Source organism: Arvicanthis niloticus, chromosome 6 (assembly GCF_011762505.2).
Source record: "Arvicanthis niloticus isolate mArvNil1 chromosome 6, mArvNil1.pat.X, whole genome shotgun sequence".
Taxonomy (NCBI): domain Eukaryota; kingdom Metazoa; phylum Chordata; class Mammalia; order Rodentia; family Muridae; genus Arvicanthis; species Arvicanthis niloticus.
Window position 1 is genome coordinate 106,270,698 of NC_047663.1, and position 23,232 is coordinate 106,293,929.

At 51.7% G+C, this 23,232-nt stretch overlaps 3 protein-coding genes across 9 annotated transcripts; 1 reads left to right on the forward strand and 2 right to left on the reverse strand.

Annotated features, from left to right (window-relative positions):
* Positions 1 to 5,806: 5,806 nt before the first annotated feature.
* Positions 5,807 to 9,932, forward strand: Edf1 (endothelial differentiation related factor 1). 2 transcript variants are annotated; one of them, XM_034506568.1, is made up of 5 exons: positions 5,807 to 6,023; positions 8,042 to 8,093; positions 8,402 to 8,562; positions 8,832 to 8,925; positions 9,701 to 9,932. In XM_034506568.1, the coding sequence occupies exons 1-5, from the start codon at positions 5,817 to 5,819 to the stop codon at positions 9,760 to 9,762; spliced, it is 576 nt and encodes a 191-aa protein (XP_034362459.1). In that variant the 5' UTR covers positions 5,807 to 5,816; the 3' UTR covers positions 9,763 to 9,932. The 2 variants fall into 2 exon arrangements, with proteins under 2 accessions (XP_034362459.1, XP_076793688.1); XM_076937573.1 differs by having other exon boundaries at positions 5,824 to 6,023; positions 9,285 to 9,773.
* Positions 9,933 to 10,998: 1,066 nt separating this feature from the next.
* On the reverse strand, positions 10,999 to 21,152 carry Mamdc4 (MAM domain containing 4). Of its 6 annotated transcripts, XM_076937566.1 has the most exons (29): positions 19,213 to 21,152; positions 17,932 to 18,054; positions 17,687 to 17,857; positions 17,476 to 17,601; positions 17,171 to 17,301; positions 17,002 to 17,086; positions 16,759 to 16,884; positions 16,439 to 16,576; positions 16,265 to 16,353; positions 15,994 to 16,167; positions 15,683 to 15,767; positions 15,410 to 15,598; positions 15,175 to 15,303; positions 14,950 to 15,081; positions 14,720 to 14,844; positions 14,529 to 14,640; positions 14,291 to 14,407; positions 14,082 to 14,216; positions 13,838 to 13,974; positions 13,546 to 13,765; positions 13,323 to 13,460; positions 13,119 to 13,237; positions 12,936 to 13,026; positions 12,662 to 12,808; positions 12,413 to 12,547; positions 12,189 to 12,316; positions 12,004 to 12,112; positions 11,405 to 11,577; positions 10,999 to 11,257 (listed from the first exon to the last, which is right to left on the reverse strand). In XM_076937566.1, the coding sequence occupies exons 1-29, from the start codon at positions 19,256 to 19,258 to the stop codon at positions 11,216 to 11,218; spliced, it is 3,672 nt and encodes a 1,223-aa protein (XP_076793681.1). In that variant the 5' UTR covers positions 19,259 to 21,152; the 3' UTR covers positions 10,999 to 11,215. The 6 variants fall into 6 exon arrangements, 5 of the variants coding, with proteins under 5 accessions (XP_076793681.1, XP_076793678.1, XP_076793680.1 ...); XM_076937563.1 differs by having other exon boundaries at positions 10,999 to 11,577; positions 12,189 to 12,547; XM_076937565.1 differs by having other exon boundaries at positions 10,999 to 11,577; positions 13,546 to 13,974.
* Positions 21,153 to 21,294: 142 nt separating this feature from the next.
* Phpt1 (phosphohistidine phosphatase 1) lies at positions 21,295 to 23,043 on the reverse strand. The gene is made up of 3 exons (XM_034506786.2): positions 22,533 to 23,043; positions 22,032 to 22,156; positions 21,295 to 21,567 (listed from the first exon to the last, which is right to left on the reverse strand). The coding sequence occupies exons 1-3, from the start codon at positions 22,687 to 22,689 to the stop codon at positions 21,475 to 21,477; spliced, it is 375 nt and encodes a 124-aa protein (XP_034362677.1). The 5' UTR covers positions 22,690 to 23,043; the 3' UTR covers positions 21,295 to 21,474.
* Positions 23,044 to 23,232: the final 189 nt, after the last annotated feature.

A 23,232-nucleotide genomic window follows, 5' to 3' on the forward strand; every position in this document is an offset into this window, starting at 1 on the left:
GCAGCACTTGACCAGCTCCATCACCGTCCTTCAACTTTGTCTGCACCTTCATAAACTTTATGGTGTCTTAAACATTCATTCTGGGGCTGGTGAGATGGCTCAGAGGTTAAGAGTACTGACTGTTCTTCATGAAGGTCATGAGTTCAAATCCCAGCAACCACATGGTGGCTCACAACCATCCATAATGAGATCTGGTACCCTCTTATGGGGTATCTGAAGACAGCTACAGTGTACTTACATATAATAAATAAATGAAAAAACCTTTGGGCCAGAGTGAGCAGGAGAAGGGAAGGGGAAAAAACAAAAAACATTCATTCCACCAGGCATGGCAGTGCATGCATGTAACCCCAGGACTTAGGAGGCAGGCAAGCTCTGGAGCTTGAGCTACACAGGAAGCAAAATGAGTGGAATTTAAACAAAACAGACTTGTATTTTTGTTTTGTTTTGGTTTTGAATTTTCCAAATGGGGTTTCTTTGTGTAGCTTTGTTGGTCCCAAAACTCAATCTATAGAATAGGCTAGCCTCAAACTCACAAGAGGTCCACTTGTCTCTGCTTCCCAAGTGCTGGTATTAAAGGCCTGTGCCACCACTGCCTGGCACTTAACCAATTTTTGAAATAACAGTATAGTCTGGTTTCTCTGTTCAGGTTTTGGGTTTTTTGTTTTGTTTTGGTTGGTTGGTTTTGTTTCTTTGGTATGGTGGTTTGAATAGGTATGGCCCTCATAGACTCATATGTTTGAATGCTTGGCCTACAGGAGGTGTGGCCTTGTTGTAGGAAGTATGTTACTGTATAGGTGGATCTTGAGGTCTCACACATGCTCACGCTATCCCCGCTGTGGCACACAGTCTCTCCTTGATGTCTGTGGATCAAGATGTAGACCTTCCTATTCCACAGGATTCCCTGAACTCCACTTAATGTTTGGCTGTGGATCCCGGCATCTGTTTCCATCAGCTGCTGGTGAAGCCTCAGATGACAGTTATGCCAGGCTCCTGTTTGCAAGCATAGCAGAGTATTACTAACTAATAGTGACAGGGGTGGGCTCTCTCATGGCATGGGACGCAGGTTGGGCCAGTCATCTGTTGGCCCTACACTCAACCTATGCTCCCTCTTATACCTGCACACCATGGTGGCAGGAACAATTGTGGCTGAACGTTTTTGTGGCTGTGTTGGTGATCCCATCCCTATTAGAAGTCTTGCCATTAGAAGAGATGGCTGTTTCAGGTCCATATCCCCCATTGCTAGGGGTCTTAGCTAGGGTCGCCCTCATAGGTTCCTGGGAATTTCCAGAGAGGCTCCTTCTACTGATTGTAGTTCTCTCACCCAGTTTTCTCTCCCTCCATTCTCCCCACACTTAGTCACTCCAGTCTGAAGGAGTCAGAGAGGTCAAGGAAACCATAAGAAAGCCTAGAGAATCAACTAACCTGGGCACCTTTCTCGTTTCACTTTGTGGGGTGAAGCCATTTGGAGTGACTATTGTATTTATGGTTCACAACTAAGGGGGATGGGTTAAAGTGGTTTATAGTCAGGGGTATTTTCTAAGGACGCCTCACGGTGCTTGGATTCTTAGGTCACCTGGAGGTAAAGGGGAAAAGGTCAGTAGTGGTGAGTCTTTTCCTTTGTCATTGTTTTGTTTCGTTTCTTTGTTTTCATTTTACAACTGAATTTTAATAGACTGTAAGTTGGAACTCTTACATTTAAAACACAGCCTTAAAATTATTGACTGGTCCATTAGTTCAAAATGGCTTTATAAAAAAAAAAAATTAGTCTGTAACAAAAACTTGACATCAAATGCAAAGGCTCCGATGTTTTTGAGCAAGGTCCAGAGACAGGACCAAGAATGAGGGGCTCAGACATTTACTGCAACAGGCATGTGGACAGAGAACCCCCGCTAAGATGGCTTCATCCAACACTGGCTTGAGGCCTCACTGTGTGAGTGATGAACACTCCAGGTATTTGACAGCATAGATTTCTTTTGCCATGACTAGCCCCTGTGGGTAGGTGATGGGAGTGAGTTTCTTTTCCTTCAGCATCTCAGTTGTGTCCTTATCATCCCTAAGATCAAGCTTCATCCCCACTGGGATGATGGGGGTATTGGTGTCACACTTCAGGATACTACTTTGCAGAGACTTTTTCAAAAGATGCAGAACTTACCTCATGGGGAGTCTTTTTCAATCAATCATCCAAAATACAAAAGTTAAAAAGAATTGATCCCTCCCCAAACCCCACCTGGATAGAATTAAAACCCTCAGGTTGGTGAGGCACTTCTGAGGACTAAAGTACTCTTTGTCCAGTCTGATGACCTGAGGTCTATCTCCAGGACCCACATGGCAGAAGAGAACTGACTCTCAAAAGTTGTCCTCTGAAGTATGTCTCACTACTTTTGGGAAGCCCCCCACCCACACATGAATGCAAACACAAAATAAATACAACATTTAAAAGAAAAGAAATACTCCACCAGGCAGCCATTCTCCTGCCTTCCTGCCTTCCCAGCCTTTGGGGGAGGCTGAGAGATGAACCTGAGTTCCAGGCCAGACTGAGCTACATGATGAGACCCTGTCTCCAAAACACAGAGCCACCAAAAAGATCCTTTACCATGCATGGATGGAATTGTATTTATCAGAATTCTTGTTTCAGGGACCAACCCTGTAGTGTCTGTTACCAGTGAGCTCGTCAGTGAGATGTCTTGAATTTTCTCAAGATGGAGAAACCTGGGTGAACCCTTGAAAAATGCCTGAATTATCTTCTTAGGAGAGAATTCTGCAAAACTGGTGAGAAGGCAGAGAATGCAGCTGAAGACAGCAAGCAAATTAGAGAGAGGAATACCGTTTATAGGGCTTCCTAAATTTTATATTTATAAAATATATAAATATATATTTATCATTTATATAAATTATATAAATATGTAGTATATAATTTATACTTAATGTATTATGCATAGAATATATATTTATATACATTTTTTTTTTTTTTTTGGTTTTTTGAGACAGGGTTTCTCTGTGTAGTCCTGGCTGTCCTGGAACTCACTCTGTAGACCAGGCTGGCCTTGAACTCAGAAATCTGCCTGCCTCTGCCTCCCAAGTGCTGGGATTAAAGGCGTGCGCCACCACTGCCTGGCTATATGCATATAATTTATATAAATACATAAATATAAAATTTTATATTATCACCTTTTTTTTGAGACAGTATATCACTGTGTGTCTGTGGTTGACCTGAGACTCCTACAGAACCATCTGCCTCTGCCTCCCAAGTGCAGAGACTAAAGGTATAAGCCACCATGACCAGTCTTTTGCAACCTTCTACTTCCAGGTGATCTGATGTCTCCTTCTGGTTTCTATAGGCATGAATGTGGTACATATATATGCAGGCAAAACATTCCTACAGAGAAACATAAAATCTAAAAGTTGTCCTCCGACTTCCACACATACCATCCCTCCCCAGATTGAAAACAAATGCACATCAGGAGAAAAAAAAAAAGTATTTCTGTAACTTAATGTTAAGATGTATTTTAAAATTTTTTAGCCAGGAGTGGTGGTCCACACCTTTAATCCCAGCCCTCAGAAGGCAAAGGCAGGCAGCTCTCTGTGATCTTTTAGGCCTGCCTGGACTATACATCAAATTCAAGCCAGCAAAAGTTACATAGTGAGATGCTGTCTCAAAACAAACAAACAAACAAAACAAAAACAAACACATAAAAACAAAAAAACCAAAACCCACAAATTTTAAACCTTAGCCAGGCAGTGGTGGCGCACGCCTTTAGTCCGAGCACTTAGGAGGCAGAGGCAGGTGGATTTCTGAGTTCGAGGCCAGCCTGGTCTACAGAGTGAGTTCCAGGACAGCCAGGGCTACACAGAGAAACCCTGTCTCGAAAAACAAAACAACAAAAAATTTAAACCTTTTATTTTCTATTTATGGATATTTTCTCTGCATGTAAGACTATGCACAACATTGGTACCATGTCTGTGGAGGCCAGAAGGCATCAGAGCCCCCGAGATGAGTTATAGATGGCTGTGAACCACCTTGTAGGTATTGGGAATTAAGCCCAAGTCCTCTGGGAGAGCAGTCAGTGCTTTTTACTGCTAAGCCATCACCCCATTTCTAAATTAAAAATTATTATTATTTTGGTATCCAGAGTGATGATGGTGCTTGCTTTTAATTCCACTAGTTGGAAGGCAGAAGCAAGCAGATCTTTATGAGTTCCAGACCAGCCAGTCCACATAGTGAGTTCCAGGCCTTTAAGCAAACAAACAAAACCACCACCATGAGTGTGTTCCATCTTGTTTTATATGTATGGATATTTTGCCTTTACATATGTACACCAACTGTGTGCCTAGTGCCCTCAGAGGCCACAAGAGGACATCAGTCCCCCTGGAGTTGGAGTTACAACCTGAGTTTTTCTCAGGTCCTCTGCAAGAGTGTAGCCCTAGCTGTCCTGGAACTCACTCTGTAGACCAGGCTGGCCTCGAACTCAGAAATCCACCTGTCTCTGCTTCCCAAGTGCTGGGATTAAAGGCGTGCGCCACCACGCCTGGCGAGCAGCAGATGCTCTTAACCACTTATGCCCTTCTATAATCATTTTGCTTTTCTCCCCAAGCAAGGTTTCATGTAGCCCTGGATGGCCTCAAACTTGATTTGAGCTAAAGATAACCTTCAACTTCTGATCCTCATATCTCCACCTAGCAAATACTAATGTTGCAAAAGTAAGTTACTTTTTTTATTAATTGATTTAATTTATCTGAGTACACTGAAGCTGTCTTCAGACACATCAGAAGAAGGCATAGGATCCCAATACAGATGGTTGTGAGCCACCATGTGGTTACTGGGAACTCAGATCTCTGGATTTAGAGCAGTCCGTGCTCTAAATCGCTGAGTCATCTCTCCAGGCCCCTAATTTTTTTTGTTTATTTTTATATTTATGGGATGTTTTTGTTTGCTTTTGAGACATGGTTTCTCTGTGTAGCCCTGGCTGTCCTGAACTAGTTCGGTAGACTAGGCTGACCTTGTACCCAAAGATACTTCTGCCTCTGACTTTTGAACGCTGGGATTCAAGGCGTGTGCCACCACCTCCCGGCTGAGTTGTTTATTTTTTATTTTATTTTATTGGTTTTTTTCAAGACAGGGTTTCTCTGTGTGGTCCTGGCTGTCCTGGAACTCACTCTGTAGACCAGGCTGGCCTTGAACTCAGAAATCTGCCTGCCTCTGCCTCCCAAGTGCTGGGATTAAAGGCGTGTGCCACCACTGCCCGGCTGAGTTGTTTATTCTTAAAGTAATTTTGTTTCTATGTATTCCGAAGAAGCCATCTATGGTTTACTGGTTTCTGGCCCTACAAAATTTGCCAACTGCTATTTCTCTCCCTGAGCGCACCTCCAAAAGAACAGAACTTCAAACTGCCGGTATAATTCAAGGCAAAGCACAACAGAACCTGGATTATTCTATCGTGGGACCCTCTAAAGCGTGACCTGGGAGACAGGTGTGTACCCAGTGGCGTGTGGGACGCTAGCTGGGGTTCTTCAGAAGTAAGGTGGTGGAGACCGGCTGGGATTAGTAGAGTACGTACTCCACTTGTACCGCACCTGAGCTACCGGCGTGTAGGTCTCCAGCGCCCCTCTCTCCCAGCCGATTCCTGTGCTCCCTCTCCGCCCAGCTCCCTTCGGTCCCCACACTCTCCCCGCCCTGGCGCTCCGCCCTGCGCAGCCACACGGACACAGGCGTCACCCTCCACGCGCCGCCCGCGGGCAGCCCCCGCGGGTCCCTAGACTAGCCGGGCGCGGATTGGCCGCAGAGCTCGGGAAGTGCCGGCTCCTGGAACCACCGGCCAATGGGAACCAGGGGCGGGACCGTGGCTCTGGCGCCGGAAGCGGGGAGGCGACGAAGGGACGTCGCGTCGCCGCGCCGGGTCTCGAGCAGCTGCCTGAGCCGCCGGACGGACCGCCGCCCCCGCCGCGCCATGGCTGAGAGTGACTGGGACACCGTGACGGTGCTGCGCAAGAAAGGCCCGACGGCCGCACAGGCCAAGTCTAAGCAGGTGCCCAGCCAGCAGGGGGCGGCGGGAAGTTGCAGGGTCGCACGGCACGCTGCCGTCGCTGGGCCGAGCAGGGGAATCCAGCAGTGGGTGGGGACCCAAACGGATCGGACGAGGGTGGGGACCTTGGGGGACAACAGGTGGAGACGGAGTATAGGAAAAGACAGGGGTAGAGGGCACCTGACCTGGGCGAGGCTGGGGCAAAGGTCGGGGCAGGGATTGGGAATGTGGCCTGGGCTCTGGACTGGGACAGGCCTGGGTGGGGACCTGGACGGAGGTGGAAACAGGGTTGAGAATAGGTGCAAGTGTAGGTCAGAGAACCTGGTTGGTCACTAAATGTGGGGTGGGAGCGTGGGCATTAGGCGCAGGAAACTTGGGAAGCAGGGTAGGGGCAGCCCTGCTGAAGGTTTTGTCCTTACCTGGTATCAGCCTGTGCTGGTATCACTGGTGTCTTCGCTCTCCATGATGCCCACCCAGGCGATATCAGCCTATAGAGAGTGCTGGCTGAGGCATTGGTGTTCTCTCCATAGTGCACTCTGTTTCCCTGAGCCTGGATGCTGTGGTGCCCTGAAGCGGTACTGACCAGATCTGGGCTTATTTTATTTTATTTGCTATAGTCAAAGCCGAATCCACAACTGCCTTCTTTTCAGGAGAACTTGGAATCATCCTTAAGTGTGTAGAAAGTCTGAACATATTACACAGAGACTGACTCACAAGCCACTTCTCTGTTATGTATGTTAATAGTGACTGTAGCCCAGGCATCACTGCTTCCAGGAAGACTACAGGGTTCTGTGGGGTGTGTCATCTCTCATTAGGAACCATACTGGTAGATGAGGCCAGACCAGCATTCCACTGTTCCACTCCTTTCTGCTTTGTAGCAGAGATTGGAAGAGAACTAGCTGTATTTCTAATAAAGAACCTGATAGCTTGTAGTGTGTGTGTGTGTGTGTGTGTGTGTGTGTGTGTGTGTGTGTGTTTGTTGGATGCTGATATTGAATCCTGGGTTTTGTGTATACTAAGAAGGCTTGAGTCTGAGCCTGAATCTAGCTATGGTGGCTAGGATCACAGTCCTGTGCCACCATACCCAGCACATGCCTGTCGTAGTGTAGAAGTGAGTTGGTTCAATGCATGTTATCTAGGTCTTTGTGTACAGTGTACCCCTATTTCTTGGAGGACACATCTTGAGGCTGCTCAGTGGATGCCTGAAACTGTGAGTTGTGCTGGATCCTGTAGGTAGTGTGCGTTTTCCTAGAGTCATATATTCCCATGAAGAAGTGTATAAATTAGGCACAGTAGGAAATAGTAATAAGGGCTGGAGACATGGCTCTGTGGTGAAGAGTGCTGGCAGACTCAAGGGCATGTACCAGCTTCAACATGGTAGTTCACACCTGCCAGTGACTCCAGGCCTGGTGGACCCCAACACCCTCTTCTGGCTCCATGGATGCTGTATGCATGCGGCACATAGATACATATGCAGGCAAATACTCATGTATAAAATAAAAATAAACACATGTTTGAAAAGCGAATCATAAGTAATGGTTGAAAGAAGAACCGTAACATAATAGGAGTAGTACCAGCGTGTTTTCCTGGGGTCCTGCACACACCCTTCTTTTAGGGATGGTGTGAAGTGGTACATTATCTCAATGATATTCTCAAGTGATGTGAATCATTGAGCCCTTGTTAAGTAGTGTCAGGATCCTGCATCCTGATTTCTTGAACACAAAGTCTGTTTTGGTGCCTTGGCAGTTATCTGGGAACCAAGAAGGTTGTCAGATGGATGAGTAAGAGGCAGGTAGCATACCCTGAGTGGACACCACTGGACAGAGGCAACCAAAACACGGAAAATGGAACCAGAGCCAGACAGGATACACTCTTGTGATGAGTGTGGGTGGTTTTACCCAGCATTGTGTGACAGTCTTATAGAACAGTTAGCACCACAAGCTGGGTAAACAGCTACATAAACTGTGCTCCATTTTCCCCCAAAGCTCATTCTGATTGAAAACCACTTTCTGGTTTTCTAGGCCATCTTAGCAGCTCAGCGACGAGGAGAAGATGTGGAGACATCCAAGAAATGTAGGTACTCAAGTTAACACTTGCAAAGCAAGGGCGTGCTGTGGAGGTGCTCGCCTGATGGTGTGGTCTGTGGGACCCTGGGGACCTGTCAGGAGCAGAGACTTGTCGGCACAACTCTGGGTGGTCTGAAGTCAGTGGGGACTAATGCTTTCCACCTTCTTCCTCCACTGTGGGAAGGTGCAGAGTCAGGGCTCTGAGGTCTGGGGAGTCCGTTGGACCTGGCCTGTCAGTCTGGTTTCCATTATTGAAATCTTCCCCTGTGCTGACTGTAAACCATTATTGCTCTGTTGTGCTCACATTGCCTCCAGGGGCTGCTGGCCAGAACAAGCAGCATTCCATCACTAAAAATACAGCCAAGCTAGACCGGGAGACAGAGGAGCTGCATCACGACAGGGTGACCCTGGAGGTGGGCAAAGTGATCCAGCGGGGTCGGCAGAGCAAAGGCCTGACACAGAAGGACCTGGCCACGGTGAGGCTTTGGCAGCTGTGGTGCGGGCACAGGTAACAGGTGCCTAGACAGCATAGGGAAGGTGGGCTCACTGCATGGTAGCTTTGGGACCTTACCCTAGCACTCCCCAAATTCTCTGGGAAAGCCAGGTCAGAGAAGCTCTCTCTTACACAAGACCTGTCTGTATGGGCTACCTGAGACCCCCAAAGGTGGCTGCCTGTGGGCACCTCCCCTGGCTTCTGCAGCACATCTCACTGAGTTAGTATGGCTAAGGTGCATCTTTTCTTCAGAAAATCAATGAAAAGCCGCAAGTCATCGCAGACTATGAAAGCGGACGGGCCATTCCGAATAACCAGGTTTTGGGCAAAATTGAGAGAGCCATCGGTGAGTGTCTTCCCTAGCAGGTTTGGGCAAGGCATTGCTCTTCTGTAAGGGGTGGTGAGGGCTGAGATGGCAGGCCCTCGTCCTCTTGAGGCTGTACCCCCCCGCCCCAAGTCCTTTCTAAGGGTTTGAGGGTTGGTGGGACTCCAGAACCCTAAGGAAATGGTGTCTTGGGTCTTTCTGTAGCTAGCATCCAGCCAGAGCACACTGCTGTCAGGATACCTAGGGGCACATGCTTACTTCTCTGTGCACCTCCGTGAAGGTCTAATGCAGTGTTCAGTTCTTCTGGGGCAAGATATCAAGATGTTTGTCTTCTCATCTTTTTAGATTTATTATTATTGTTGTTCTATTTATTTATTTAGTTTTCTGGCTGTCCTGGATCTATGTAGACAGGCTGGTCTTGAGCTCATGGAGATCCGTCTGCCTCTGTCTGCTATGTCCTGGGATTAAAGGCGTGTGTCACCACGTCTGGCTTAGATTTTATTTTTTATATAGAGACTTACTGTGGCTTAGGCTGGCTTCAGACTCCCATCAGTCTTCATACCTCAGTCTCCTGAGCTCTGAGATTGCTGGTGTGAGCTGCCATGCCCAGCCTGGCCCTTACCCCTTTCTGAGATGCTTGGCCCACACTCTGATGTCAGTTGTGAAAGCAGCCTTCTGTGTGTGTGGTGGCCCGTGAGGCAAGTGGACAGTGGTGATGGAAAGCTCAGGTAGAGCAGGGAGGTTGGGTGGGAGCAGGAAGCAGCAGAGTGGTCAGCATCTTGCTGGCTCGTTTCAGGCCTCAAGCTCCGGGGGAAGGACATCGGGAAGCCTATCGAGAAGGGGCCGAAGGCGAAATGAACACAAAGCCTCGAAGCCAGTGGTTCCGGCTGAGCTCTTCTGGCTGGTCCCCCAGGACCACCAGCACTGCCATGGGTCTCCTCACATGGTCAAACGGAACACGGGGGTCAGGCCTGTGTGCCCCCTCAACCCATAACTGCTGTCAAACAAAGCAAAACCTTGCAAAGTGATAGCCTCCTGGATTTTTCCTCCCTGCCTTCTGAGCCTCAGCAGGGGTGTGGACCTGCTCCTTCTGTCCAATGGACAGCTGGCTGCAGAGGGGAGTTCAGGCCTGGGAGGAGCAGATGGACTCAGACTTTGTCTCCTGTCCCTTCTAAGGGCCTGTGCTCTGGAGAGAAGTAGTACCTAGCACTCTGAAGTTTTCTCACCGTCGACCACAGCTTTGGAAGGTGGAGACAAGCTTCCTTCATGATACATAACCCAGAGGGACCTAGGGAGTTTGAAAGTTCTTTCCCTGTCTGCTCAGAGAAGTGGGCATCAGTCAGCCTTGTAATACCTGAAGATGCAGGGTGGCACCTGGCCATGCCCCACCACTCCCTCCCTTGCAGCTGAGTTTTAGACAAGCAGGAGCCTAGTTTGAAACACATGGTTCTTAGGACAGGTTTCAAGGAGTGGGTGTGGGACCGTTCATTGGGAAGGAAGGGAGCGTCTGGTTGTCGACTCTCCTCCCCAGGACAGACCTCAGGGTCCCCAGTCCTCAGTGAAGCCACATCTGAGGCATCACATGGAACATTTGTGGGACAGATGTGTCATCCTCATTTTATTAGGCCCCTGATTGGGTGTGGTAGCACCAGATCTGTTCTTACATCTTCAGTCCAAAGGCTAAAGTGCAACTTGCCTTGCTCTGAAGGGAGATTAGCATACCCAGTGACCTCAGTTTCACCATCTGCAGCCCTAGGGTTGTTCAGGCCTTTATCTGGGCTGGTGGCATTTCTCTTTACCAGACCAGTTTTCTGGTACCATATTCAGTTGCTTCTATACTCCCAAGACCCTGCATTTGGGGGTAGCTTTATCCTCACTTGGTACAGAACTGCCTGGTAAGTTAGAACCGGAGACCATTCCTTGCTGGCAGGGGTGGTGGGTTCTTAAAGTCCTATATTTCTGAGTTGCACCAAAGGCCATGAAGGGTCCCACACCCACTCCTTGAATTCTGTCATAGGTCAGGTCTTAAACCCTGGGAGGGCCAGCTACAATATACCCTGTCAGGTACAGAGTATATGGAGTGCAGCCTGAATATCTGGGTTGCCCTCACTGTGTAGAGCATTTATTCACGGTACAAGGACCCCTCTACCCTTCTCGATCATACTAGAGGGTAAAGACAAAGAGAGGAAGAGCTGGTGAGGATAAACATGAGTCAGTCCCTACATCCAGGCCCACATGCAGACAGACGGGTGCCTGTGAGTTTGAATGCTGTGAGAGTTGCCATGTCAGGCCAGGCCTTGTCTGGGGTGTTCTATGGGTTGCTGGTGATTGATTCCGGGAGGGTAACTTGATCCTAGGAAGGAGGAATGGAATATCAGACAGCTGCTGTTGAAAGGCAGTATGGATCTGGACAAGGTGGGACAGTCCTGTCCACCACTGCTTTCCCCTCATTAAACATGGAAGCAGGATCTCCCACTTGCCCACATTTGGGGGTTCCTACCGCATTGAAGAGGATATTGTCAAAGCCAGAGGCTACTGCATCTGTACTGTGACGGGGACAGTGCTGCTTCCACAGCCAGTGCCGTCCCCCAAGGCCCAGGAGCACCAGGAACATGAAAAAGAGGAGGGCCCCTCCAATAGCAACTGGCACAGACATGGGTGCTGCCACTTCACCTGAGGGCAAAGAAGGCATCTGAACTCTCCACATAGCTCCCAGTCCTTGTGTAAGGTTCTGTTCCCAGGAGGGCTGCCTGACCCCTCCAACAAGTGCTAGCTCCAGGGTCTTTGTTGATCTGTATGCACAGTGGCAGACCTGTTCCCTCTTCCTCTGGGCATGATGGTAGCCAGTGACTGCCACACCAGCTGTGGTCTCTGGCTTAATCTGGCAGTTCCTTCAAAATAGTTCTTGCCCAGGAAGAGACAGTAAAAGCTGATACAGCCCCTATGTTCAGCCCATAAGGGAGAGCGGAGAGAGCACAGAACCCAGTCTTGGTTCAGCTGGTGTCCTGAGCAGGGCAGAGTACTTACAGATGTCTGGACCACTAACCTAAGCCTGGCAGGGTCAGGGCAAGACTGGCCATCCTGGAATTCAGTGCTTACCCTGGCCAGGTGTAGGCTGTTTGCAGTGTTGTCCAGCCAAGTATTCTACGTCGTCCAGGGCGATGGGCCCCAGGGCCGGCTGGCCACCCAGAGTGGCTTCAAAGACAATCTGACAGAGAAGGGAAATCTGAGTATCTGGAGGTACAGATGAGAGGGGAGGGAGAACAGCTCACTTGGGACCTCACCTGGAATTCCTCAGAGTTGGACACTTCAATCTGGGCTTGCAGCCACTGGTCCCGCAAGTGCCCACCGTGGTACCACACAGCTAGCTGGCCTTGGGCACTGCTCAGGAGCACTCTCAGTTCACCCTTGTCTGAGAGCAGGGGCCAAGGCTGGTCAGGCTTCTGGAAGATGCCTTTATGCCTAACCTGAGCCCCTCTTCCCCTACACCCAGGGCTCAGCCACTCACAGAAATGCTCAGGAAAGCCCATGTAGTACCAGAAGCGGAGGCATGAGATTGTAGTTGCTGGCAGTGGCTCACTGCGCAGCCAGGCAGCCTGGCCCCCAGGACCTAGCACGCTGGTTTCAAAGAAAGCAAAGTGGCCTGGAAATGAGAGGGTGGGATGTATCTGTATCTCAAACTTGAGGGAAGTTGGGTGAGCACTGCCCAGTTTCGTGAGGTGGTACCAGCCCCTGCCCTGCTCCAGCCAGTGTGCACCTGCTTCTGTGCCCAGGGTGTGGTCTACTGAAGGCTGAGGGTAGCGGGATGGGGTGCCTCCACTGCTCCAGTCCCAGCTGTACCCACCCAGGCTGGGCCAAGGCAGGTGGCTCCACCCACACAGGCCAGATTCAAAGTCACAGGACCCTGCAAGGAATTGGCAGGTGAGCATAGCTGCCCCGGTGAGTAGCAGCACTACTCCTGGGCAGGCCCAGGTGGAAGTCAGAGAGTTGTGTGGTGTAGATAGGGTGTTGCTCAGGCCACAGCTGCTCACCTGGCTGAGCACAGGGCCCATCTTGGAGGGCAATGTCATCCAGAGCCATGTAGGAATGTTCCACACCGGCAGCCACGGCCTCAAACACTACCTGTAGGGTGCAGAGCCACATGAGACCCTACAGGCTGGTCCTGGCAAGCCTTGGAGATGAGGAGGCTTTCCTCTTTCCACTTAGGCACTCACCTTCCAGGCCTGCTCAGCCTGCACATTCACACTGCCCAGGCGCCAGGCAAACCCACCATGGGCACTGATGCTAAGCTCTTGGCGCCTTGTGCTCTCTTCCACGTAGACCCTCAAGGTGCCTAAACACCAAGAACCAACTAGCTTTGCTGCCTTGGTGGCTCCCAGTCCTGGACAGGGGTCCTTCCCTTCCCTGTAGTTCCTTACCCGGATTATGGAAGCTCATGTGGTACCAGAAGGTCAGGCAGGCAGGCCGGGACAGGGGCTGGTGTTCCTCTGAAGTCAGAGAGGCCACATGGCCCTTGAGCAGTAAATTTGGGCTGGTGTCCACCACCATGTAGTGCCCTTGGGGAAGGGAGACCAGCATCAGCTTGCCTTGCTCTGGCCAGCCCTCTTGGCCCTGCCCTGCCCTGCCCTCGAGACCAGGTACCTTGGGCTGTCCCTGTGGTATGGTCTATCCAAGGACCCCAAGAAGCAAGGCCTGAGGCATTACTCTGGCGAGTCCACAGCCCCCAGCCCCCTCTGGAGAAGCCACAGTCTGAGTCTTCAAAGGAACAGCTCTTGGGGGCCCAGCAGGGGCCAGGCCGCACAGCCATGTCATCCAGGGCCATTGTGCCATGGTACCCATCCCGGAGGCCTTCAAACAGCAACTGAGGGTGCAGAGTGGTAATCGGCAAGGGGCCAACCCTACAGCATCTACCAAATGCTAAGCTTACCCTCACCTGGTACTTAGTGCTGGCCTCTGGCTGGTGGTGAAGAGTGACCCAAGCCTGGTGCCAGCGGTTGCCATGGGTGCCCGACTGGGACCACAGTAGTATGTCTTCCTCTCCGTCCCTCCTCATGGCCAAGCACAGTGTCCCTGCAGAGAAGTGAAGTTTAGAGGGGACCAGCCCCCAACTACTGGTGCCTTGGACTGCAGTGGGCATCAGATTCATCCAGAGGCTCTAAAAGCTCTGAGGCTCTCACCAATCTGGGGTCCATACAGGTGGTACCAGAAGCTGAGACATTCCTTGGGGACAACTGGCACCTGGGGTCTTGTGAGCAAGAGGGCACCTTGGCCTCGAGCAGGTGGGTCCGTGGGATCCAGGTACATGAAAAAGCCTTCAGGGAATGAGAAACTGAGCTACAGAAATGCTGTCCATTTGACTCCTCCCAGGCCTTAGAGACTCCCCTACCTTGGCCAGTGGTGTGGTCATATTGAGAGCCGTGGCTTTTTACACGGTGCCAGTGGGTATCTGTGAAGTGGCCTGTGTGCCAGCTGCAGGAGTCCCGTTCAAAGTTACAGGAGACCTCTGTGGGTGGGGTGTGTGGGATGAGCACTACTGTCCATCCCTTCCCAGCTGTCCTAAGACGGGATTAGAAGTAGGCTAGGCAGAAGCTCCTGGGTAGGGATGGGAGATGGGCAGGAGAAACCTTGGTCACTCTCAGTGGTCACCACGGGGTTGCAGTCTCTCAGGGTCACATTATCCACCCCGGCCCCCTGCTGGCCGGGGCCGTCCAAGTCCACCAGACTGACAAACTCCAGCTTTAAGCAGATAGGGGAGAAAGACTTTCAGTTAGGGGCTAGCTCAGTAGAGATTCCTCAGGTGGACTGCCAGCCTCACCTGGAAGGGCCGGCGCCGTGCCCCAAGAAGAATCTTCTCTATTGTCCAGCCCCCACTGCTGCTGCCTGGGGCCTGCCACAGCAGCTCCCGGAAGCCATTCTCCACCACAACCAGTGCCAGGAAGCCTGATCAAGGGAGTTAGTGTGGGTGGGGGTGTGTCATCCTCAGACTGTCTGCCATGCAGGGAGCTCCTGGGGACTGAGCCTAGGGCCAGGGGCAGCATGTGATACCTTGGGGATGACTGTGAAAACAGTAAGCCATGTGGAGTTCACAGTGAGGGCCAGAAGGGCCCAGAGCAGGCGTGAGAGCCCGGGCCTCAGATCTTAGCTGCCCCCAGGCCTTCTGCAGAGACAGGAAGTGCCCTATGGGAAGAGCAAGGTACACCCTCACTGCTCGGGTATCCGTAATTTACAGGTGCTCTGAGGAGGGGATCCTGTGGGGAAGTGCGGCCTCACCAGGAACATCCCGGTTGGCATCTCCGGCAGGCTTCCTGCTCTCCTGAGCTTCAGCCCATTGCCACTGCAGATTTCCTACACTGATGTCCTCCCAGCCCCCAGCCGAGGCCGACTCAAAGTCTGTGGTGCCTGCAACAACAGTAATCCGCTCTGGAAGGCCGTGAAGGCCAGCATTCCCTGGCCTGCCTGGGCCCCCTAAACGTGTGGAACCCAGGCAGGCCCTGACTGGCCTCACCACACGTCTGTTCGTCCTCGCCCTCTGCACAGTGCTGCTGGAAATCACACAGCTGCTCAGGGGGCACACACAGCTCGCCACAGGAGAGGTGTCCCGGCTCACAGGTTTGCCGGGGCAGCTTGCCGGGTATCTGGGGATAGAGGCCTGATGGCACAGGTCCAGAAAGTGATGACTGCAGGGTGGATACATCTAGAACAGAACTGAAGTCAGGTCAGAGTGGGTGATGGCCTTGCTCCTCCTGGGCAGGCCAGGGCAGGGCCTTGGGCAGATCACCTGGAACGAGTATGCAGTGGTTGGACATGATAAGGTCATCTAGGCCCACGATGCCTCCTGGACCAGTCTCCCCAGCTAGAAGGATCTGAGGGCAGGGAGGGCTCAGGAAGTGCCAAGCACTGTTCTGTCCTGTCTTCTCTCTGGTACCCTCCCCATCTGTTTACTGCTATGCTTCATAAATCTCCCAACACTCTCAACCTCTCTCACTGAGCAGTCTTCAAGAGTAACTAAAGAATCCCAGTGTTCTCCTATGTGTGCTCTAGGCAGGATTCCACCTCCCCGTATCCCGGTCACCACCTGACTAGCCTCACCCGAAACGGATGAGCACTTTGAATGTCAACCCGGTCTCTGACCCAGGCTGTCCCCAGATCTCCATGGCGGCTTCGTAGTAGGACAGGAGCCTGGGGGCTGTTGAGCCCCTGTGCCTGCAGGAACAGCTGGAAGTGGCTGGCCTCAGACCCATGCAGGTAGTAATAGAAGGTGAACTGAAACAGAAGAAATCTCAGGCTGTGAGGAGTCTCTGGCATCTAAAGAGTCAGGAAGGGCAACTCGGTATCTCGTTTTCTGACACACCCATCTCACCGAGCAGTTGTAGGAGGCTGAGCCTTGGAACTCAGGGCTGTAGAGGACAGCAGTGGTGCCAGGCTTGGCCACAGAGATGAGGAAGAAGCCTGTGAGAGAGGCCAAATATGGGCCAGGGTCATTGGAGGAAGTTGGGTGGAAAAGGCCACGGCCAGGGCCCCTCGGAGACCTCACCGTATGCACTGTTCCGGCTGTGGTCTCGGTGGGGCCAGGCAGGGCTCACCATGCTGCCAGCACTGTGGTTCCGTGTCCAGCCCTCTAATTGGTTCCATGGTCCCAGGCCTGTCTCAAAGTCAGTGGCCATGTGGTGGCCTAAGGAGTTAGGGTGAGGGGCTGTCAGGGCCACTGAGCAGGGCTTTCTGCAGTCAGATGGCCCTGGCTCCAAGGAAACAGTGGCTGTCCCCAGAATGAAGGACTCAGGGTCAAGGTCCTAGTTTCCCACTTTCACTGTGTAATCCCTCACCCTGCCCGGCCCTAGATGGCCCCAGCCTCACTGCAGATGAGTGGGTCTTCATCAGATCTGTCTCCACAGTTGTCTTCACTGTCACAGAGCTGGTGGGGCTCCACACAAGCTTTGTTCTGGCAGTGGTGGTGCCCCAGGGGGCACCTGGCCTGAGGGACTGGGGTAGAAAATAGTTAACATTCTCTTTGGCCCCAGGATTTAGGGTGGAGGTCTTCTGTTCAGGAAGGTGGGCAATAAGGGGTCTCCCAGGTTTAGACAGGATATGTAGCCTTACTGGGTAGCCCACAGTGCCGGAACTCCACATCATCCACGGCCACAGCACCCCTGTGTGTGGCATTTCGGGTGGCAGAAAATGTCACCTGAAGAAAGGAACAGTCCTTAGGACCAAGCTCAGTACCCAGACCCTCCCCACAGTGCCCAGCCTGGCAGACCACCCTGCTTACTTTGAAGTCACCCTGGATGCGGCCAGTGTTCACGACCAGCTCCTGCCAGCCAGGACCCCAGGGTCCTGAGGACTGCCATAGAGTCAGTGTCTCCACACCGTGGGTCAGGTCCAGCCGCAGCTCAGCGGCATCTGCAGTGTTGTAAGTGGTCCTGAGGCATCCTCAGCCCGTTGTTTCCCTCCAGTCTACCCGGCTGTACCCCAGCCCTTTTGGAGCATCCTCCTGTTTCTGTAGCTACTTTTTTCCTCACCCAGCCGTTTCCCAGAGCTATTCAGCTTTGGGCCTCAGGGATCCAGAGCATATACCTCTAGAGGCAATGTGGTACCAAAGCCTCAGTTCACAGGTAGGGGCTGCCTCACGCATGACAGGAGAGCGCAGAGTTGCAGTAGATGGCTCCTTTCCACTGTGGGTCCCCACAGCCATATACCAGCCTGGCCCAGGACGAGAGGTTAGGAGACCAGACAAGAAACGAAGACAGGAGGGAGGGGGTGAGTGTACATGGATTCCCTGGCTTACCCAGGTCAGTACCACGTGTATGGTCAGAACGAGGCCCAGGACTATCCAGCACTGCCCCTGCCCGGTCTCGAAGCCATCGATAGCCCGAGGTACTGATGTCCTGCCAGCCACAGGGGTCCTCCTCAAAGTTGCAGGTGAAGGGGGTGCTTGGGGTAGAGGCTCTGTGGAAACCTGAGAATGGGCCAGGGGTCAGGGGTCTGCCTTTATACTACCACCCCCTGCCACAAGCCCCTGGCCCAGCTTACCACACTGAGCCTCGTCTGAACAGTCTCCACAGTCACACACAAAGTTGCATACAGCTTCGATGGGACTTCTGCAGTGGTTGGGGACCCAGGTCTTGCCTAGGGACTGTGCAGCTGGCAGAGTAACTGTGGGGCCAGGTGAGCAGAAGGCAAGGTGATTGCCTGTTTTTTTTTTTTAACATCTACATGTATGTATTTGTGTACACATATGTGCTATGCAACAGGCGTTAAGGTCAGAGGTCAACTGAGGTGGGAATCTTTTATTTCCTTCCATCACGTAGGATCTAGGGACTGAATAAATGCCATCACGCTTGGCAGCAAATGCCTTTATCTTTTGAGCCATCTTGCCAGCCCTGACTGGCTATTTTGAACAGTATAAATTCTATATCCAGAGAAAACTCCAGACCTGAACAGGCCAGGGTACTTGTCAAATTTGGAGTTCAGGTCTATACGATCATATAGGGAGGAACCTGACATCTACCAAGAACTGCCACAGGGGATCTGCACTGAAAGTCAACAGAATGCCTTCCCACCTTCCTAGCCACATAGAGCCCCTGCATGCCAGGGACAGGACAAAGGGTCTTAAGAAGAAGAAGAAGCCCAGGCTAGAGAGATGGCTCAGAGGTTAAGAGCACTGGTTGCTCTTCCAGAGGTTGAATTTAATTCCCAGCAAAGCCATCTATAGTGAGATCTGTAATAACATCAGTGATCTTCTGAGCTGCTGCATACATGCAGCCAGAGTGCTGTAAACACAATAAATAAAATTTTTAAAAAAGGAGCCCACGTCACTAGGAACTGGAGGGTCTTCCAGTAGCTCCCTCCCCCCCCAATCCGACACATAGAATCAGGAAAGGGGGGGGGGGCCATGACTTTAATCTTAGCACTCAGAAGGCAGAGACAAACAGTTCTCTGTAAATTCGACGCCAACCTGGTCTACAGAGCTAGTTCTAGGACAGCTAGGACTACACAGATAAACCCTGTCTTGGAAAACCAAAACAGAAAAAGAAAAGGGGGAAAAAAGAAAAGGAGGGCACACTGATGGACAGATGACCAAGGGACTTGTACATGTTCTACAATGGGAGCGCAGGCAAAGGCTCATAGTCCAGGGAGATGGTCACCTACGATGTCCTGTGGCCTCTCCTCTAGGACAGGGAGATAAGATTTAGGTGGGCAATCTCCAGCCCTGTTGGCTTGTCCTGAATGTCCCCATTGTTGACAACCCACTTCTGACAAGTTCCTGTGGCTGCCATCACACCAACTAGCACCAGGCAACAGTTTACTCACCCATAAATAGGACCCAGGTTGAAAGGAGGTGACTAGGCAGGCACATGGCCAGGCTAGCGGATGTCCCAGTAGAAGTGAGGCTGTGCAGTCTAGAGGAGTCTTTTCTCAGTTCTCAGTCCACCGTGGCCTCGCAGGCTGACTTAGCTCTTACTGGGAAGGGCTCAGCTCCTTTATACTTGCAGCCCCTTGGCTGGGTCCCACCCGAGGATGACAGGCTAAGCATCCAGCTGTAAAAGTATCCCTAGAAGGGGGCCTCTGCTCGGCTCTTTCTGACCAAAGGTCAGTTCTTGGCCATCCTGTGTGTCTACCCAGTTCTGCCCTGCCCTTCCCACTGAAAGTTTCTATTGGAATGTGGAAAGGCTGGGGACCCCACTTGCAAGGCTCTAAGATTCTCTCATGGGGCCTACAGCCTACCCTGGTGCAGGCCAAGGATGTCAGTCTGCTCAGTGGCTGTACATGGCCCTCCAGCATATGTTCACAAGCTTCCTCTGCTCTGTGCTTAGGGGACCAGATCAGGACAAATCCAGTATCACCAGCCTGCCTCTGAACCAGGACAAGTCCCATGTCAGGGTGTAGTGTCTTCTCTTTCACACCACCTATAACTCAGGCTGTGCCACTCTGTCAACTGTTCTGGTGTGTGTGTGTTAACACAGGGTCTCACTTTGACCAGGCTGGCCTGAACTTGCTACATAGCTGGGGATAATTTCTGATCCTTCTGCTTCCACCTCTCCTGTGCTGGGATCGTAGGTGATCCCGCCATACTTAGTTTATGTGGTACTCTAGGTTGAACATGGGGATTTCCTGTTCCTGGTCCAGCTCTAACAAGCTGAGCTCTGTCTTAGCCTCCTATTCATCTTTAAACACTGCCCTGAGGGGCCAGGTGTGATGCACACCTTTTATCCCAGCACTCAGGAGGCAGAGGCAGGTCATCTCTGTGAGTCTGAGGGCAGCCTGGTCTATAAAGAGAGTTCCTGGACAGCCAGAGCTGTTACAGAGAAACCCTGTCTCAAAAAACCAAACAAGGGGCTGGAGAGATGGCTCAGCAGTTAACAACACTGGCTGTTCTTCCAGAGGTCCTGAGTTCAATTCCCAGCAACCACACTGTGGCTCACAACCATCTGTAATGGGATCTGACGCCTGCAGACAGCTACAGTGTACTCATATGCATAAAATAAACAAATAAATCTTTAAAAAAATGAAACAAAACAAAAACTGTTCTGAACTGTGCTGCGTGGTTGGTGATCAGAAAAAGTCTTCATGAACCCACAAACTCATTTTCCCAGGAAAAGACCCATAGCCGAGGCAAGAGAAGAGGAATGTCACAGTTCTGAAGATCTTGTCACATGGAGCTAGGCTCTGCCTATGACTTACTGTAGTGAGACCTTGGGGCTTGTCACACCTTAGCCCTGTCCCCTGGCTTACACAGGGTATCTCAGTAGTGTCTGCTTACCATCTACAGAGCTGACAAAGGGTGGCCCAAGTCTGGTAAGGGATACCCCAGCCTTGGCTTTCCCTAGGACTCACTATAATGGCACACAGTGTATGAGAATTCTAAGAGCAGGGGTTAAGCTGGTGCCTGCCCACTGTCCTGTACAGTGAAGTGGGTTAGTTCAGGGACTTAAGAGAGGATGTGAATGGGCCAGGGACTAAGAACCATCTGAGCTGAAAGTCCCGAGACACATGCATGGCTGTTTCCTATGGTCACTCAGGGACATCAGGCTTGGCCTGAGAACAGATGAAAAATGTAGCCTGTCAGCCGGTGGGACAGCAGTTGCCAGGACCCTTTCCTGCTGGGACTCCTGGATGAATTACAGGAAAGGGGCACTTGTGGGCACACCAGGCTTTGGGTGGCCAGGAACTGACTTCTTGTGCAAGGCCTTGTGGGGCCTCTCTTCCCAGATGTCCTTGGGGATAGCAGCTTCATGGAGGAGCAATCAAGCCATAAATGGCAGCAATGCAGGGGCCCCCTTATCTGAAGCTAAGGGGCTGAGTATGCACCAACAGTCCCCAGGGCCCCCTGAGGCTGAGTAGGTATATCCGGTGGCAACCCAAAGGTAGAGACGCCAAGACACAAGTCAGGGATTAGTAGGCATATCAGTGCTTTTAATTCTGATGAACTAGCTTGGTCTGGCCTCTAAGGCAGGTGGATTGTTGCCTAAGGTACAAAAGGAAAGCACAGGGCCAGCCCCTCAAGATAGAACACAGCAAGAGCAGAGTCCTGACTTAGTTGCTGGGGGGAGGGAGAGGAGGGAGGGCAGAGCTTCAGTAGCCATCATCAGCCCAGGTGACCTCATAATCAGGATACTTGGCTTTGATCTTCTCAGTTGAAACAGAGTGCTGGGCACGACCGTAACCCTAGGGAGAGGATGACCACCAGTCTGCTAGGTTTTTGCTTTGGGAGTCCACCCAGAAGCCACAGCAATAGCAGCCATGGGGAAAGTAAGCAAACCCTACCATTCTAACCACACTGGGAACATGATGGGGCCCAACAGGTGATGCCTGAGGACCAAAGGTGGGCTTTATGAAAGAGGATAGAAATGGTCAGAGCTATGAATGTGACCCCAGCACTGGCTGTTCCAAGGACCCCTCAAGAGCCAGGACACAGACTCATCAGGATCTGGGTCAAGGAGGGGTGTAGCCCAAAGCAGCTGGCTTCCAAACACCCTAGTGTCATTTGGGAAACGTGGAGAAAGGAAAAGTCACACAGCCTTAAGAAAGGATTCTGTAACTCCAACTTTCAGAGTCTCAGAGGTGGCCTGAATGGCAGGTGGGTAAGGGAGGGTCAGGCTCACAAAGGTGACCTAGGGACTGGAGCTCACCATAGAGTAGCCATACACGTGTATCTTCCTGTCCTGGCTCTGATGGGAGATCCGCCCGCCGCCTAGGCACTCACAGTCATAGCCGTTCCTTTGCAGCTCGCCTGACACTTTGTCATAGATGTCCGCTGGGGTGGGGAGAGTGGCCTCAGAATATGCCCTAGTCGCCCTTGTTGGCCCCATACTGAACTCTAGGGCTGGATATGGAGCCAGAAGCTCCAGCTCTTGGTGGCCTTTTTCCCAGTGGAGATGAACCCTTCCCCCGCTGGCACAAAGATGAACGGAAGAAAGAAGAAACTTTCGAAGTGAGAGACGGGATTAAAAAGGTCCCAGTCACGGCACTCCTTTCTGCCCAAACCCCGACGTTTCTAGGTCAGCCTGGCTATGTGTTAGTACAAGTCATGATATATTAGTATTCACAACCCTGCCACCAGGAACTGCTAGGCTCAGGCCCCGCCCCCAACCTTCGTCCCACCCCCAAAGGCGCAGAGGCCCCGCCCTCACCGTGGTACTCAGCCCATTTGTAGCCACGCACGATTTCCTTGCACTCCCTCGCCGGATCCCCGGAAGGCTCTGCTAAGTGGACTCGAATCAGCACGTACTTGAAGACGCCATCCGAATCAATGTCCACATCAGGAATCTGACCGAGATCTGCCGCCATGTTCCCCAAAGCGCTCGGTCTCTGGGCCCCACAGCCCCTTACCAAACCTGACTGGGAGGCGGGCCCTTTGGCAGCCGCAGCCAATCCCGTGAGGGAATGCTTCCCGAGGCCCAGAGCCTCAACCAGTTGGACCTCCAACCTGGAGCACGGACTGGCCAATTGCAACCCAGTTCTTTGCAGCTTTGGGATCTGTGAGTCCCAGTTAAAGGAGCCGAGGTATAATGCGTGGTGCTATTAATCAAGCGGCTGCAGGTGGGCGGCGATAGAGGATGCAGGGACACACCCCGGCTCCACTCCTGGATCCTAGGGCTTCAGTCCGTAAACCATAAGTCCAAAGTCCTCTCTTCCCCAACATCCGTAAGCCCGAGGATCTCTCTCCGGTCTCTCTAAATTCACGTATTCCCTTGGCCGACCCTTCACACCCTCGGGCCTCCCCTTCCACAATACTCTGGTTGTCAAGCTCCTACTCCCGAAAGCTTCTACCCAACGCTCCCCCTCACCCCCGCGCCCACCACGACCACGACTACCACCACCACCGAGTTA